Source organism: Mitosporidium daphniae, assembly GCF_000760515.2.
Source record: "Mitosporidium daphniae strain UGP3 chromosome Unknown contig-125, whole genome shotgun sequence".
NCBI lineage: Eukaryota > Fungi > Microsporidia > Mitosporidium > Mitosporidium daphniae.
Window position 1 is genome coordinate 1 of NW_013546705.1, and position 13,285 is coordinate 13,285.

The 13,285-nt window shown below is 42.9% G+C and overlaps 5 protein-coding genes across 5 annotated transcripts; 2 read left to right on the top strand and 3 right to left on the bottom strand.

The window, feature by feature from the left end:
- Window positions 1-1,101: 1,101 nt before the first annotated feature.
- On the bottom strand, window positions 1,102-1,473 carry DI09_125p10 (uncharacterized protein; the record flags this gene model as incomplete). The annotated part of the gene is made up of 2 exons (XM_013383893.1): window positions 1,102-1,262; window positions 1,386-1,473. The coding sequence occupies 2 exons, from the start codon at window positions 1,471-1,473 to the stop codon at window positions 1,102-1,104; spliced, it is 249 nt and encodes an 82-aa protein (XP_013239347.1).
- Window positions 1,474-1,948: 475 nt separating this feature from the next.
- Window positions 1,949-2,716, bottom strand: DI09_125p20 (uncharacterized protein; the record flags this gene model as incomplete). The annotated part of the gene is made up of 1 exon (XM_013383894.1): window positions 1,949-2,716. One exon carries the CDS (start codon window positions 2,714-2,716, stop codon window positions 1,949-1,951), a length of 768 nt encoding a protein of 255 aa, XP_013239348.1.
- A 1,727-nt stretch (window positions 2,717-4,443) lies between these two features.
- Window positions 4,444-6,391, top strand: DI09_125p30 (uncharacterized protein; the record flags this gene model as incomplete). The annotated part of the gene is made up of 2 exons (XM_013383895.1): window positions 4,444-5,884; window positions 5,964-6,391. The coding sequence occupies 2 exons, from the start codon at window positions 4,444-4,446 to the stop codon at window positions 6,389-6,391; spliced, it is 1,869 nt and encodes a 622-aa protein (XP_013239349.1).
- Window positions 6,392-6,733: 342 nt separating this feature from the next.
- On the bottom strand, window positions 6,734-9,025 carry DI09_125p40 (uncharacterized protein; the record flags this gene model as incomplete). Its single annotated transcript, XM_013383896.1, has 1 exon — window positions 6,734-9,025. One exon carries the CDS (start codon window positions 9,023-9,025, stop codon window positions 6,734-6,736), a length of 2,292 nt encoding a protein of 763 aa, XP_013239350.1.
- Window positions 9,026-9,068: 43 nt separating this feature from the next.
- On the top strand, window positions 9,069-12,229 carry DI09_125p50 (uncharacterized protein; the record flags this gene model as incomplete). Its single annotated transcript, XM_013383897.1, has 2 exons — window positions 9,069-9,734; window positions 9,947-12,229. 2 exons carry the CDS (start codon window positions 9,069-9,071, stop codon window positions 12,227-12,229), a joined length of 2,949 nt encoding a protein of 982 aa, XP_013239351.1.
- Between the last annotated feature and the right edge of the window lie 1,056 nt (window positions 12,230-13,285).

Below are 13,285 nucleotides of genomic sequence, written 5' to 3' on the forward strand. Positions count from 1 at the left end.
ATCCGATTTTCTCTGCGATAAGTCTTTTTTCGGCAAAGTTTGTTGCTCTAAAAGTGATGTTGAAGCGGATCGTGATTTTTCACATAAAGACTCTATAAATGAAATGGAATTACAATCTATTTCCAGAGTGAATCCTGTTTCTGTTTTGGTGCAGGAGGTCGCTTAGGCAAATTAGTTGAAAATTTAGGGTTTAATAAATTGGATATTCAAATTATTTGATGTCGTCATACACAGTTGATGGCCGGACCTATCGCCTGATTGGCAAAATCAGGCGGGACTCCTCGTCAAAGGTCTATTTGGCCGGCCAATTTCGACATAATTTGAATGTTTCCCTTGAGCTAGTAAGAAATAGTGATTTATGATTTAGATATCCTCTTCCTGAGCAATCGACATTGCAAATGAGGTTTTGATTCATCAATTGTTAAGCGCAAGACCAAATCCAAAGATCGCCCATTTCATTGCGCGGATGTCTCCAGCGGGGAACTATTCCACAGCACATCTTTTTTTCTGGCGGAATAGTATGTGAAACAGAAGCCACGGCATATCTGTTCTAAACTGTGCAACGAACATTTTTTTTATGCATCGACATGGGTTTCTTCATCGAGACATTAAACTTTCAAACATTCTCATAACCACAGACTGCGTGAACGCTGTAAATTTTTCCTTGTGATTGGGATACACAAATTGGCCGATTTTGGGCTTTCAATCACTCAAGAAAGCTTGATCGCCGATTCCCATGCAATGAAGTGTAGAATACCCGCATATTTAGCCCCGTGTTGGCTCATATTTTAGTCTTCAGAGAAACATTATTGGCTGAGACGACCTGCTATTTATAACCCATTGATACGTGGTCATTTGGCACAGTTGCATACAAATTGGTGAGTGGAAATTTTCGGTCTGCCCCGATTCTTTTTAGCGATTTGGCCCGAGGGACTTCAGAAAATGCCATCTGGTTCCTGGCTACTGTCTTTTCAGAAAACCCCCATACTCGAGCAACGGCTGCAGAAATCCAATAGCATGTGCTCGTTTGTCACCATCCACTTTTGAATATATTCACCGAAAACCAGCTTCAAAGGCTACAATTGAAGGCCTTTCCGAGAATTAATTTTGCTCCCCTATTTTTGAGGTTCTTTTTTCAAAAGGAATACAAAGCCACGCTTGACGAATCGAAAATCTGGATTCTGACACCGCATCACTATCCTGAGCAAGGCCTCTAACTGACATTATCGTTGCATCATCACTCGTTTTGCACTTTTGTTTTTCTTTAGAAAATAATATTACCTTTGAGGCCAACCAAAAAAAGATGGTATCGATTTGGATGAACAATCAGCCCAACGCTGCCTGGAAAAATTCACGCTGCCTGCTCCGCTTACCCCGATATTTACCACATCTACCAGATGGCTCGAAAGTTTTTTCTAAAATACCAAAAGCTGTATTTCTCTTGTAAAAGGATGCAATTTCTGGAATCCTCATTTCAAATGGCTCAGGTGAGGACCTTTTTCCATAATGGAACATCCAGGGCGAAGATTTATCGAATTGTGCCAAAAATTTCCAAAATATTCGTTTACAGCGGTTTCGATAAGTGATCTGATTTTTGCTACAGTTTTCTATTGAATATTGATCGGTGTCCCATTTAACGTTCATAAATATTTGAAGTTTCACACACTCTCTTATGGCATTCATTAATGCATCGATGAATTTGAATTTTATTTTTACCGAATAAATGTGGAAGGTATTTTGAATTTGGGCCAACATTTATGAGGTGGTAGTTTTTCACGGCTTTTCAATAACGTTGCGTTGGAGCGCCAAATTTGGCAGTTATTTCATTGAATCGAAGGAATATATTGTGCACGAACAGATTTATCCCATTCCAGTAATGCACGCTTGCAATCAATAGCATAAGTTTAGGTTAGTGACCCCAAACTAGGAAAATATTCGTATGGGATTATTAGTTAATGGCCTTAAAAACGTTTAATTTATTCTTATGTGGAACCATTTGGTGGTACTCCCCCTGGGTAATGTTGTTTAGCTGATGAAGGTTTTTCTTTTTGATTTTCTGGAGTTTGTTTGGGGTGCTCTTTTTTTGATTTTCTTTAGCTTGTGAAATTGTCGTCTCGTTTAGAATTCTGTCGATATCTTCTATACCATTTTGAATTTGTTCACCATTTGAAGCTTTTAGATCTTGTTGATTTTTTTTATCTGATGGCTGTTTTAGTTTTTTTAGAAGCTCGTCTAAAAGCTCGTCTAAAAGCGTGCCTAAAAGCTCATTTTGAATCTCGTCTATATCTTTTATACTCTTTTCAATCTCTTCATCTTTTGAACCTTTTAAAGTTTCCAGAGTTTTTTGTTCATCTCGTAGATCTTTTTGATTTTTTTCTTGCGCAAGATCTTGTAGAGCTGGTAGATATTTTTCAGTTAATACAGACTTTGGAACTAGTAGAGCTTGAAGAGCCTGTACACATTCTCGAAGTTCCAAAATATCTTGATCTAATAGATCTCGGGTTTTTAATATAGCATCTAGATTTTCTCCCGTTTTTTTCACTGTTTGAAGTATTACAACTTGTTGGTCGTCTGCTCGATCTTGTAAATTTCTTTTGTTTGCATCATCTTCAGCTTTTAATTGGGGGAGCATCAGAATTGCAATGAAAGTTACGATAAATATAAGCTTTGGAAAGATCATCAAAGTGGACAAATTTTTGAAAAAGTTGCTACCCATTTATAGACTGTTTTGCACATGAAATTTTGCATCCAATTGCAATATTAAATTCATCGATTACTCAAATGATCAATTAAACTCCGAAGGTTGACTCATCAGGTCTTCATATTTCCAAGAAATTCTCTGCAATATTTTATCAAATGGATATCCTTGTCAAAAAGCTGATATCTGCCGTTATTTAGCAAGGACATCCTCTTCAAATAAGAATCTTTTTAGAACATCATACAAACTTCCCTTATCTTTTCAAGTTTTGCTGTACTTTCTGAATTTCAGTCACATATGATATAGAAAACCGAAGTAAATGACGTAGAGTCTATTAAATAGCCTTGTTAAGCCTAAATTCTTCTGTAAATTGACCAGATTCAACGATAATGTCTTTTAGCTGAATCGAGTAACTTGATTTAAAGCAGCTAGATGCGCATACAGTGGACACACGACCGCCGCATTGAGTCTTTGGATCTGGTATATTACAGCTTTCACTTAACTCTAACCGCCCAAGATAAATTAAGTTTAACCAAGCAGATGCCAGCACTGGCCGGATATTCTGTCTAAATTGGCTCTCAATCGTACTAGGAATCATTGAAAGCCTCGATACTTTCCATTCTGAATATGCTGAAGGATTTGATCCGTTTAAATATTGTTATAGATATTATGGCCACTGGTAGAGCAGACTTGAAGTTCAGCCGCAAAAAAACATTTTAAGGTTACCACCGCTAAATGGAACTTTAGCCAAACACAAAAATCGAGACCTTGAGAAATTTTTATTACGGTGAAATAGGTAAGTTTCAAGTATCCAACATATTCAAGCCAACGAGATAACTGTAAATTTATCATTCAAGATCTGTAAAATTTAATGAGCTAGAGTTGATCGGAATTCATCCGGACATATTACAGGCGTTTGGGTTGAATATGAAAAATTTCGCAGCTCCATGGCAAATATAAATGGAGTGCTTGATTGTTCCTTGCTAGCCGATTAGATGAAGTGGATTTCGGAGACTACATCGGAAAGCTCCACTTTATTTGAATCATTTCCTTCAATACGTAAAGCCCTTATTTTCTGTGCAAATGGAATATTTTGCTTTCATAATCCTGAAGATGCTAGTGTAAATGTATTCATATATGGATAATTCCGTGCTTATTTGTTGTTTATTACTCAAAAAGACCTTTGTGGGGGGATTAACTATTTGAGCAAGGAGTAATAATGTTCATCAGGGTTAGGTATGGATTTCCAATAAAAACCGAAGAAAGAGGCATCTGCACATATGTCTACGTTTGGCTTAAATTGAAGATACACCCATCTCTAGTTGTTTCCTTTTTGCGGTGGTTTATGTGCTACTGCGATGCTGATTTTTGAAAATATCACTCGAAAAAATCCTTGGCTTCCTTTCGTAAGCTAGAGCGAACGAGAAATAATAACTTCTTTTCGTGGCCAAGATTTGTAGAAAAAGTCGCCTGGATACATGTCGGAAATAAAAGGAAATCAGTACTGATTTCACTTGGCTGTATTAATGGATCGCGCAGGCAACCTATTCCAATCTGTCTTGTGATATGGTGTTGAAATCCCAGTATGATTGGTAACCGATCAATGGTCAGCAAGGTCGATCCTGATACATATATGCAAGCAGCGTGGGTGCGGGAAGTGTTTCAAAATCAGCTAGTCAATGGCTATTATCAGATTGAAAATATAAAGTTGCTTTTTACAGTGTGATATTTACAGAGTGCACTATATGAACTCCTCGGCCTTTTCGTCGTTTCGGAATGCGTTACGCGGTACTTTATCTTCCTTTCGCAGATCATCGTCAAGATACAACTATCCATACGCGGCTAGAGTAGGAATCGCCGCGACAATTGTAGCAGTTTCGGGTGTCGGAATCGCCACTCTTTTGAGTAAGGATGCTGATAGCGGGCCCTTTCAAGTATATGCAGATTCAAAGGTCCAATCAATACAGAGACCCAGCTTGACCAAGTGGATCCCACCAACAAGAGAAAGTCTTTTATCTGATTTGAAAAAGACCGAGGTCTATGATCTGCTTGTGATCGGAGGCGGTGCTACGGGTGTTGGCTGTGCTTTGGAAGCAGCGTCCAGAGGGCTTAAAGTTGCTCTTGTGGAGCGCGAAGATTTTGCCTCAGGGACCTCCTCAAAGTCAACAAAGTTCGTACATGGTGGTGTGAGATATTTGGAAAAGGCCGTTATGGGGCTCGATTGGGAGCAATACAAACTGGTTCGCGAGGCTCTCAGTGAAAGATCAACCTTTTTGAAGATAGCACCTCATCTTTCCCATTCAATGCCAATCTTGCTGCCCATCTACAAGTGGTACCTTGTGCCATACTTCTGGGCAGGATCAAAAGCCTATGATCTGATTGCGGGCACGCAGGGTGTCTCCACCTCCTACTTTATGTCGCGCACAAAGGCAATTGAGGCCTTTCCCCTGATCAAGCAAGAAGGCCTTGCTGGTGCCATGGTCTATTATGATGGCATGCACAATGATTCCAGAACCAATGTCTCCATTGCTCTCACCGCAATCGCAATGGGAGCAACTGCTGTCAATCATGTTGAGGTGACTTCTCTTACCAAAAACCCGGAATCAGGAAAGATTTCAGGCGCCATTGTTCGTGATTCTATCTCTGGAGAGTCTTTTCCTATCAAAGCAAAGGGAGTTATTAATGCCACAGGGCCTTATTGTGATAGTATCCGTATGATGGATGAGCCAAATATCAAGGCCATGGTTTCTCCATCTTCCGGAGTTCACATCGTTCTTCCCAGCCATTACTCACCCTCCAAAATGGGTCTTTTAGACCCGGCTACCTCCGATGGTCGTGTAGTTTTTGTTCTTCCGTGGCAAGGAAGCGTGGTTGCAGGAACCACCGATGAACCATCTAATCTCTCTTATGATCCAATTCCGGCAGAAAAAGACATCCAATTTATTCTCAACGAGGTCTCTCATTTTTTGAATCCCAGCGTCAAGATCCCGCGCGAGGATGTCTTGGCAGCCTGGTGCGGCATTCGTCCTTTGATCAAAGATCCAAACTCAACCACAACGCAGAGCCTTGTTCGCTCTCATCTCGTCTCCGAATCTCTCTCCGGTCTTATGACGATATCAGGCGGAAAATGGACTACCTTCAGAAATATGGCGGAAGAGACCATCATTGAGGCCATCAAGTCGTTTAGTAACTTTGCTTTAACTTACGGTAGAATTACTCCCCAAGGGCCCTTCCATCACTGCAAAAACGGAGCTAATTGGAGCAGACACATTTAGTCGCGCTACCACGGCCCTTGATCTTATCCACAAATACAAACTAGACGGCGAAACAGCAGACCATCTCGTCCAGAATTATGGAGATCGTGCTTACATGATTGTTGAACTCGATGCCAAGGGCACATCCGACGCTGCCAAAGGAAAACGCCTTCCAGATTATAGCCGAATTGTCCCCGATTATCCGTTCTTGGAGGCAGAAATAAGATATGCCGCACGTCATGAGTACGCCCAGACTGCAGTCGACATTTTGGCCCGTCGCACTCGTCTCGCCTTTTTGAACTCAAAAGCAGCGCTTGAATCTCTCCCAAAGATTGTCTCAATTATGGCAGCCGAGGCTGGGTGGTCCACAGACCGCCAAGCCAAGGAAACCGCAAACGCCATCAAGTTCCTGAAGTCCATGGGACTCCAAGACCAATAAAGGATGATTACTTGGCAAATTCATAACTTGTGTCAAGATCTTGCCTGTGATTTTAGTACCTACATACGAATGCGAGTGCAAGTGTGGAGTCAGGCTGATCCGATCTGCGAGTCCTAAATTTCAACGGCCGTTTGGAATAGAAGCCATCGATAGTATGGAACTCGTCACATTGGACAATCAAACACTTTATTTTAAAAGTTAAAAATTAAATTCTACTTATGGGAAGCATTTGTCGGAGCACATCTGGTTGGTTTACCCAAAAAACAAGCGATAAGTTTTATGTAAAGATGCTGTAATTGTTGAACAAAGTAACGGTTTGATTTAATACCCGATGACAAGGCATCAAAGCGCAGTTGGTGGAGGGGTATATGCACCGGCAACCAAAAGCAAATTGCGAGCAGAAAAGTCAATCTCAAGCACGGGAGTATTTTTTGTATAATAACACTTCAGAAGAGTCAGAGGCGATGATGAGGACTGATGGGTAGTACAGTTGTTCGACGATGCTCCATCCTCTGATGGCATGGCTGCTTTCACATCCGTTGGATCGCTTTTATTGATTCCAAATTCCCAAAGAGCAACAGATCCATTTAAGGAAGCCGATGCAAGTATTCTCCCTTCAATCATAGACCAGGCAAGGGACGAGATCGGATAGATTGAGGGCGCTTTTTCTTTATCTTCTGAGCAAAAAAGCGTGTTTCCGGTAGAAATGTCCCATAGGTAGATTCTACCTCCGCTGTCGCCCCCAGCCAAGTACTTTCCACAAGGAGAAATAGAGAGAGCAGATGGAATCGATGTTGTAATCGATGAAGACGAATACATGATATTCAACGTCATAAGACGGACAGTTGCGCCTGTTTGAACGTCCCAAATGCGAATTGTCCGATCAGAGGATCCGCTGGCAAGGTAGAGGCTATTTGGATGAAATGTTATGCACTCCACATCTCCAAGATGTCCAACAAGAAGGCGAATCGGTGATAGCCATTCTGAGGACCATATTCGGATGGTCTTATCTGCTCCAGCAGAAGCAAAATAAATTGGCGTATTGCAAGTGGCAGCACGGGAAACAGCCACGTCCCAAACTGGTCCTGAATGGCCTCTAAACAGCACGAGAGAAGAAAAGTTATCTAAGGACCAAAGCCGGAGAGTACCGTCAATCGAAGATGAGAGAAGTATGCGACGGTCAAATGAAAATGCGAGGCCAGTGACGGGACCAGAATGGCCAATCAGGCGTCTGGAAATGGAATGCTTTCCATCGACGCCGCCGCAGCAACATTCGCCATTTGACTCTTTGATTTCTGCAATTGTCGGTAGCATGTCAAAATCCAGATGGGCAAGCTCGGGTGATTTCTTTACAGCGGCCAATACTGAGCAAGGAGGTTTTCCGGGAGGAAGCCCACGTCCGGTGCTCCAAATGTCAATATGTGAATCGGCCGAACCGGTGGCCATGAGAACCCCGTCAGGAGAGAACCGAACAACGCCTATCCTACCGTAAGAATTGTGAAGAGTATAGCAAATAGATGAGGGCAGCAAATTACGGCCAACAATTACCCGTCTTGCCAGTTCTTTAAGGCGAGCAAGAAGGGTGGCCGTGTCCGGTTCTTCTCCCCTTAATGATTCCAGAGGCGGAATCATTGAAGATGAGGAGGCAAGAGATTCATTTTCTTGAAGAACCACTGGTGAGGCATGGTCAGGAACCGCACTTGAATGGACTCTTAAGATGCTTTCCTCCGGGGGAGGAACACCCCACCATACTTTTGGAAGCGACGGAGGGACAAATTTCCTTCCAGGCTCTGCTTGGGGAGTGCCTACGAAGCTCGCTAAACCTGCAGCACCTCCTGAACCAGAGTTGGAGGCCGTCGAGACCTGCTGATTCGTTGTAGTTGGAAAATGATGTCCTTCTGTCACAATCAGATTAATGTGAGCATTGACGATTTTCCTGATCAGGGTCAATCGATGTTCATTTACAAAGGTGACAAAAAGTTCAAAGGCATAAAGAGAGAGCTTTACATTAAACTTATAACTCCTAAAGGCAATTGCAAGAGAGTTTTCGCGCAAATGAGCGATGTCCTTAATCGAAAGGAGCTTGTCTAAATCCTCCTCTTCGGCAGCACTTAGAAGGGCATCTTTTCTTTGAGTGGTGAGAAAGTTCGTGGCCTCCGTTGAACATCCTCTTGAGTGCAAATCCAAATAGCAATGCACGAGAATCGGGAAGATTAGGGAAATCAGCTCAATTCGATAAATTTCAAGGCTGTTGAGGATCCATTTTTTCATTCTAATAAATTGGAGCTCGTAAGCATGAACCACCTGCAGTGATGGGGCTGACGGGTTTTGCGAAGATAATCCCCCAAGGATAGAGCTACCACCTGTGGCTGAGGAAGATGAAGAGGTTATAGATGTTGGAGAGGGATTGTGTGTGAGCGAGCCCCCAGAAAGAGTAGAAGTGGCAATTTGAGAATCTTGCTCCGAAATCACCTCCATTGCCAAATTCTCGATGGTAGTCGATGTTGGTGCAAGCTCTTCTGGGTTTCGATATCCTTTCGTATTGAGATACTTTAGAATGGCCAAGTCTGTGGGCGATGCAGAGGTGGCAGAATCTGGTGAGGCATGCTGACCGCCACCAGGGACCGAGTTCATTTGAAATTTAAAAGATTTTAAAAATTTAATTGTAATTTGGACAATGATAACCTCAGCATCAGACATGGATCATGCTGCTTCCCACTCAGAAATACACGACCGTGCCAGTAGCAGCGTCAACGGTACGGATTGCCCATTTATTTTAGTTCCGCTGCTCATCGAGTCATTGTTGTCCTCTTCACGCTCAGGCAGCGGCCATTTGCAGGCCCTTATGCAACTTGCGCAGGAAATTGACTCTTGCTGGGCGTTCTTAAGTGCCAGTGATATTTCTCAGCTTGAAATTCTGAACGAAGACGAAAAGAGGAGTACCGAAGAGCGGCAATATACTTCTCTTATTCTATCAAAAGCCTTCTACCACCTTGGGGACTACGAACAGAGCTTGCTTTTTGCCCTTGCTGCTGGGCCATCGCTGGTAGGATGGACACGCCTCGAAGAATGGATTCAGGTTTTAAAGACCAAGGCTATTGATATGTTTACGGCCAATCCGGAAGATCCACAACTTCTTTCCATTATTGATGCCATAGTTGGAGAGGCTCTTTCTTTAAGTCAATACTATGAAGTAATTGGGATTGCGCTGTCCACAGGGCGCATCAATATCTTCAAAAGAGTTATTGAGCTATCTCACGGATCCTCGGCCAAATTTTCGCTCCTAAAACATACTTTTGATGGATTAACGTCTGACTCTTCGCTTTCTCAATCCATGAACCAGGTACTTTTTTGTGGTCAACTTTTCATAGATGCTTTCCATATTAGCAACAGAGTTCCAAAGCCTTGGTTGCATTGACGGAATGCTCCATGGGCTAACATGCTGGATTAGATTACGCGATTCTGTTTCGATTTCTTCATTCATAACTTCATTGCTTTCATCGACTTGTGGAAATCCAAAGGTAACATATGGAGAAGCAATTAAATTAACATTAGGCCGCCTCCATCATCTTGCAAGTGGTCCTTTTTCTTGTCGAGGCTTCTCCTCGAAATCTACTTGTTGAAATTGTAGGGCATCTTAAAAGCGAAGAACAGAAGGGAATCGCCAAGCTAGCACCTCTTTTTGAAGGATACCTGCAAACGCAATTTCTTCTCGAGTTTTCTTCTCGAAACAATCACATGGATTCTACTGTATTGATGGCAACAAGATCCCATTTGAGTGTTAAGAGCTCTCTCCATCACTGTGCTTTTGCTATAGCTCAAGGCATTTCGGCTTGCGGTACCACTTCAGATAATGTCTACCGAAGCTCTATTGATTTTATCTCCCACGCAACAAATTGGGCAAAATTCACATCCACTGCATCTTTGGGAGTTATTCATAGAGGACAAACCCCGGGAACTTTAATTGATATCCTGTCCAGCTATCTTCCCGCAAGCGATAATAACTCATCCTCTCCATATTCTGAAGGAGGCGCTTTATATGCTCTTGGGCTGGCTACTGCTGCTCCTCCCGCAGGCGGAACGGGATCTCCAGAAGTTTTTGAGGCATTTAAGGACATGATTCTTCCACATTTATCTTTGGATATTAACTCTACCACATATGAGCCACGCCAACACGGAGCAGCTCTTGCTGTCGGCCTACTTTCTCTTGGCTCATCTGACACCAAAATTAGTGGGCTGCTAAAGACGCTTCTATATTCTGGCTCCGCCGTTTCTGGCGAGGCCGCTGCCATTGGCCTTGGCTTATTGTCTCTTGGAGATCCAACTGATGCCGTGGAGCTACTTCGGTATGCAACATCAACTCCCCCAGCATCTTGCCATGATAAAGTTATCCGCGGAATCGCTATCGCTGTGTCACTGATGCTCTCAGGAGCTGGTGACAAAATAGCACGCCCAATTATCGATGAAATGACCTCTCCGCACGCTCATCCTGAGCTTAGGGCTGGAGCTCAGCTTGCAATTGCTCTCGCCATGGTGACACCTTCTGGCGATGCTACTTCAGAATCTATTTCTAGGCTCCTTAATGCTATCGGGTCTGATCAAAATGTTGAGGTACGACGTTCAGCAGCGATTGCACTTGGATTTGGCCTACTTGGCTCCCCATCTAGGCTTCTCGCGCTAACAGACCGGCTTTTGGCCAATTCATTTTCCCCTCATGTAAGATATGGAGTTTGTATTGCTCTTGGAATTGCATTGGCAAATACAGGAAACTCATTGGCAGTGCGTATCCTTACTGGCTTGGCTACTAAGGATCCCATTGACTTTGTTCGCCAAGGTGCAATAATCGGCCTTTCTTTGGTCATGATGAATTTAAACATTCCATCGGCAGGAACATCTGTACGTCGCCTTTTTGAGAAAATTTCTTCAAATCGAAACGAGGATCCATTGGCAAAGTTTGGTGCTGTTCTTGGACAAGGCATAATTGATGCTGGTGGTAAAAATTCTCGTTTGCGTTTACTCTTACCAAATGGACAACGACATTGGCCAGGGGTCGCTGGCGCTCTTTTATTCTCATGCTACTCATGGAGTTGGTATCCCATTGCTCATATGCTTTCTCTTGCACTTGTTCCTTGTCCTTTGTTGGGTGTTGCTGTTGTCGAGCCCGAATTTGAGGTTCATATCCCGCAGCTCAACTCCTCCCTGGTCATTAATGATCCCGGCTCGGCAGCCTATGTTCCTGCAATGAAAAAGGAAGCAAGCATTACGGAGAAAGACACTTCTACAGCAGCGATTCTCTCCATTACTGTCAAGTCTCGCGCTAGGCAGGCCGCAAAAAGGTTATCTTCGTCCAAAAGCCAAATGGATCTTGTGGACATCAATGAAAACTTGCCTGCACAACCAAGCAATGCAAGTTTAATAGAAGAGAGCGCCCAGAAGCAGGATGTGGTCGAATTGTCGATGCCAGTTCGCATTTGTCCTGAACTCATTGATATGGCACCAGAAGACCATACCGATCCAACGGCTACCGAAGCATGTTCCGATGCAATTGGCAGCAAGCTGTCGCTTCCATCGGTTTCTCCTACTTCTTGTGATGAGGCCAATGCGATTTCCAAAATGATAACAACACAAACCAATGTATCATCAACTGGCTCGGCAGCCAATTCTAGCTATACTACATTCGCCCCGGACGCTAAAGAAAACACTTCTGGATGTGTCACTGTTAGCAATTTTAGCCGATTGCTCCCAAGACATGCTCCTTTTGTGATCTTTGAAGATCAAAGCACCAAGACAAAATGTCGCTTCCAACCACTAATCCCATCTGTAAGTTATCGATTTTGACAATTTTAGGGATCTCGCTTTTATCTTTCTTTGCTGTTCACCGTTCTTTTAGAGTCATCTCAGCAAGGCACCGAAGCTAAATCAGAGCCTTTAATCTGGATCGACAAGGATTTTGAAGGCAGCTCCAGGCAATAAGGGTAGGGTTCTTTTCATAATAAAGCCCGTCTCAATTGGTTATAAATGCAATGCATAGTGATATCCTAGCCCTTAAATTTAAGTTTGGGTGCATGCGTAAACAACCGGGACATTTATGGTGCTTTGGGGGGGAGGGGGCTCTTGTTTTTGCAGAGGTCACAACGACTAATCGTAAATTTCAATTAATTAATGCCTTCCGATGAAAGGCGTGAGCTATTTATTGGTCTTGGACGGCCACGAGTATTCGCTCGTTAATGGACATGGGGATCGGGATGGAAACCCCACAAAAAGATAATACCATTCAGCTTGATGAAGGCAAAGAAAATGGGTCTCCACATAACCAAGGAACTATGAGAGCCCTAATTGAACACAACATCTAGCCAATTTTCCGCATATTTGAAGTACCCATTTTGATAGCAAGATCCTTGTGTATTTTGATTCCTCGGCATCTTCGAGCCATTAAAGTGGTACCAGATTGAAGTTAGTCTATGATCGTTTGATCGGGAGAAAGACGAGTAAAAACAAGAAAAAACACGGCCTAAAAGAGAGCCACCGCATAAAGACGCCAAGAGGTGTTTAAATGACAAACAGAACGCCCAACTTGCTCAAGAAGTAGTCCGTTGGAATCTAGAGTAGCATAAAGCTTCCAAAATTAATACAAAACCATGGCCCTGTCAAGATAAGAGCCCAAAACGTACTTGGGTTGTCTACCCAGCTACAGATAATTCCAGACCTCTGATCGGCTCACTGTTGCTTTTGGTTAGCATTACGGAGGCCATTTCATAATGGATTCGTATGGAGTTGAATTGAATTGAATTGAATTGGATTGGATTGGATTGGCGTTAAGCGGCCTAAACGCACCAGCTCCTTTATTTAGCGGATAAAATTAATTAAACCGGGGATCGTGGACGAGAGTGTGTA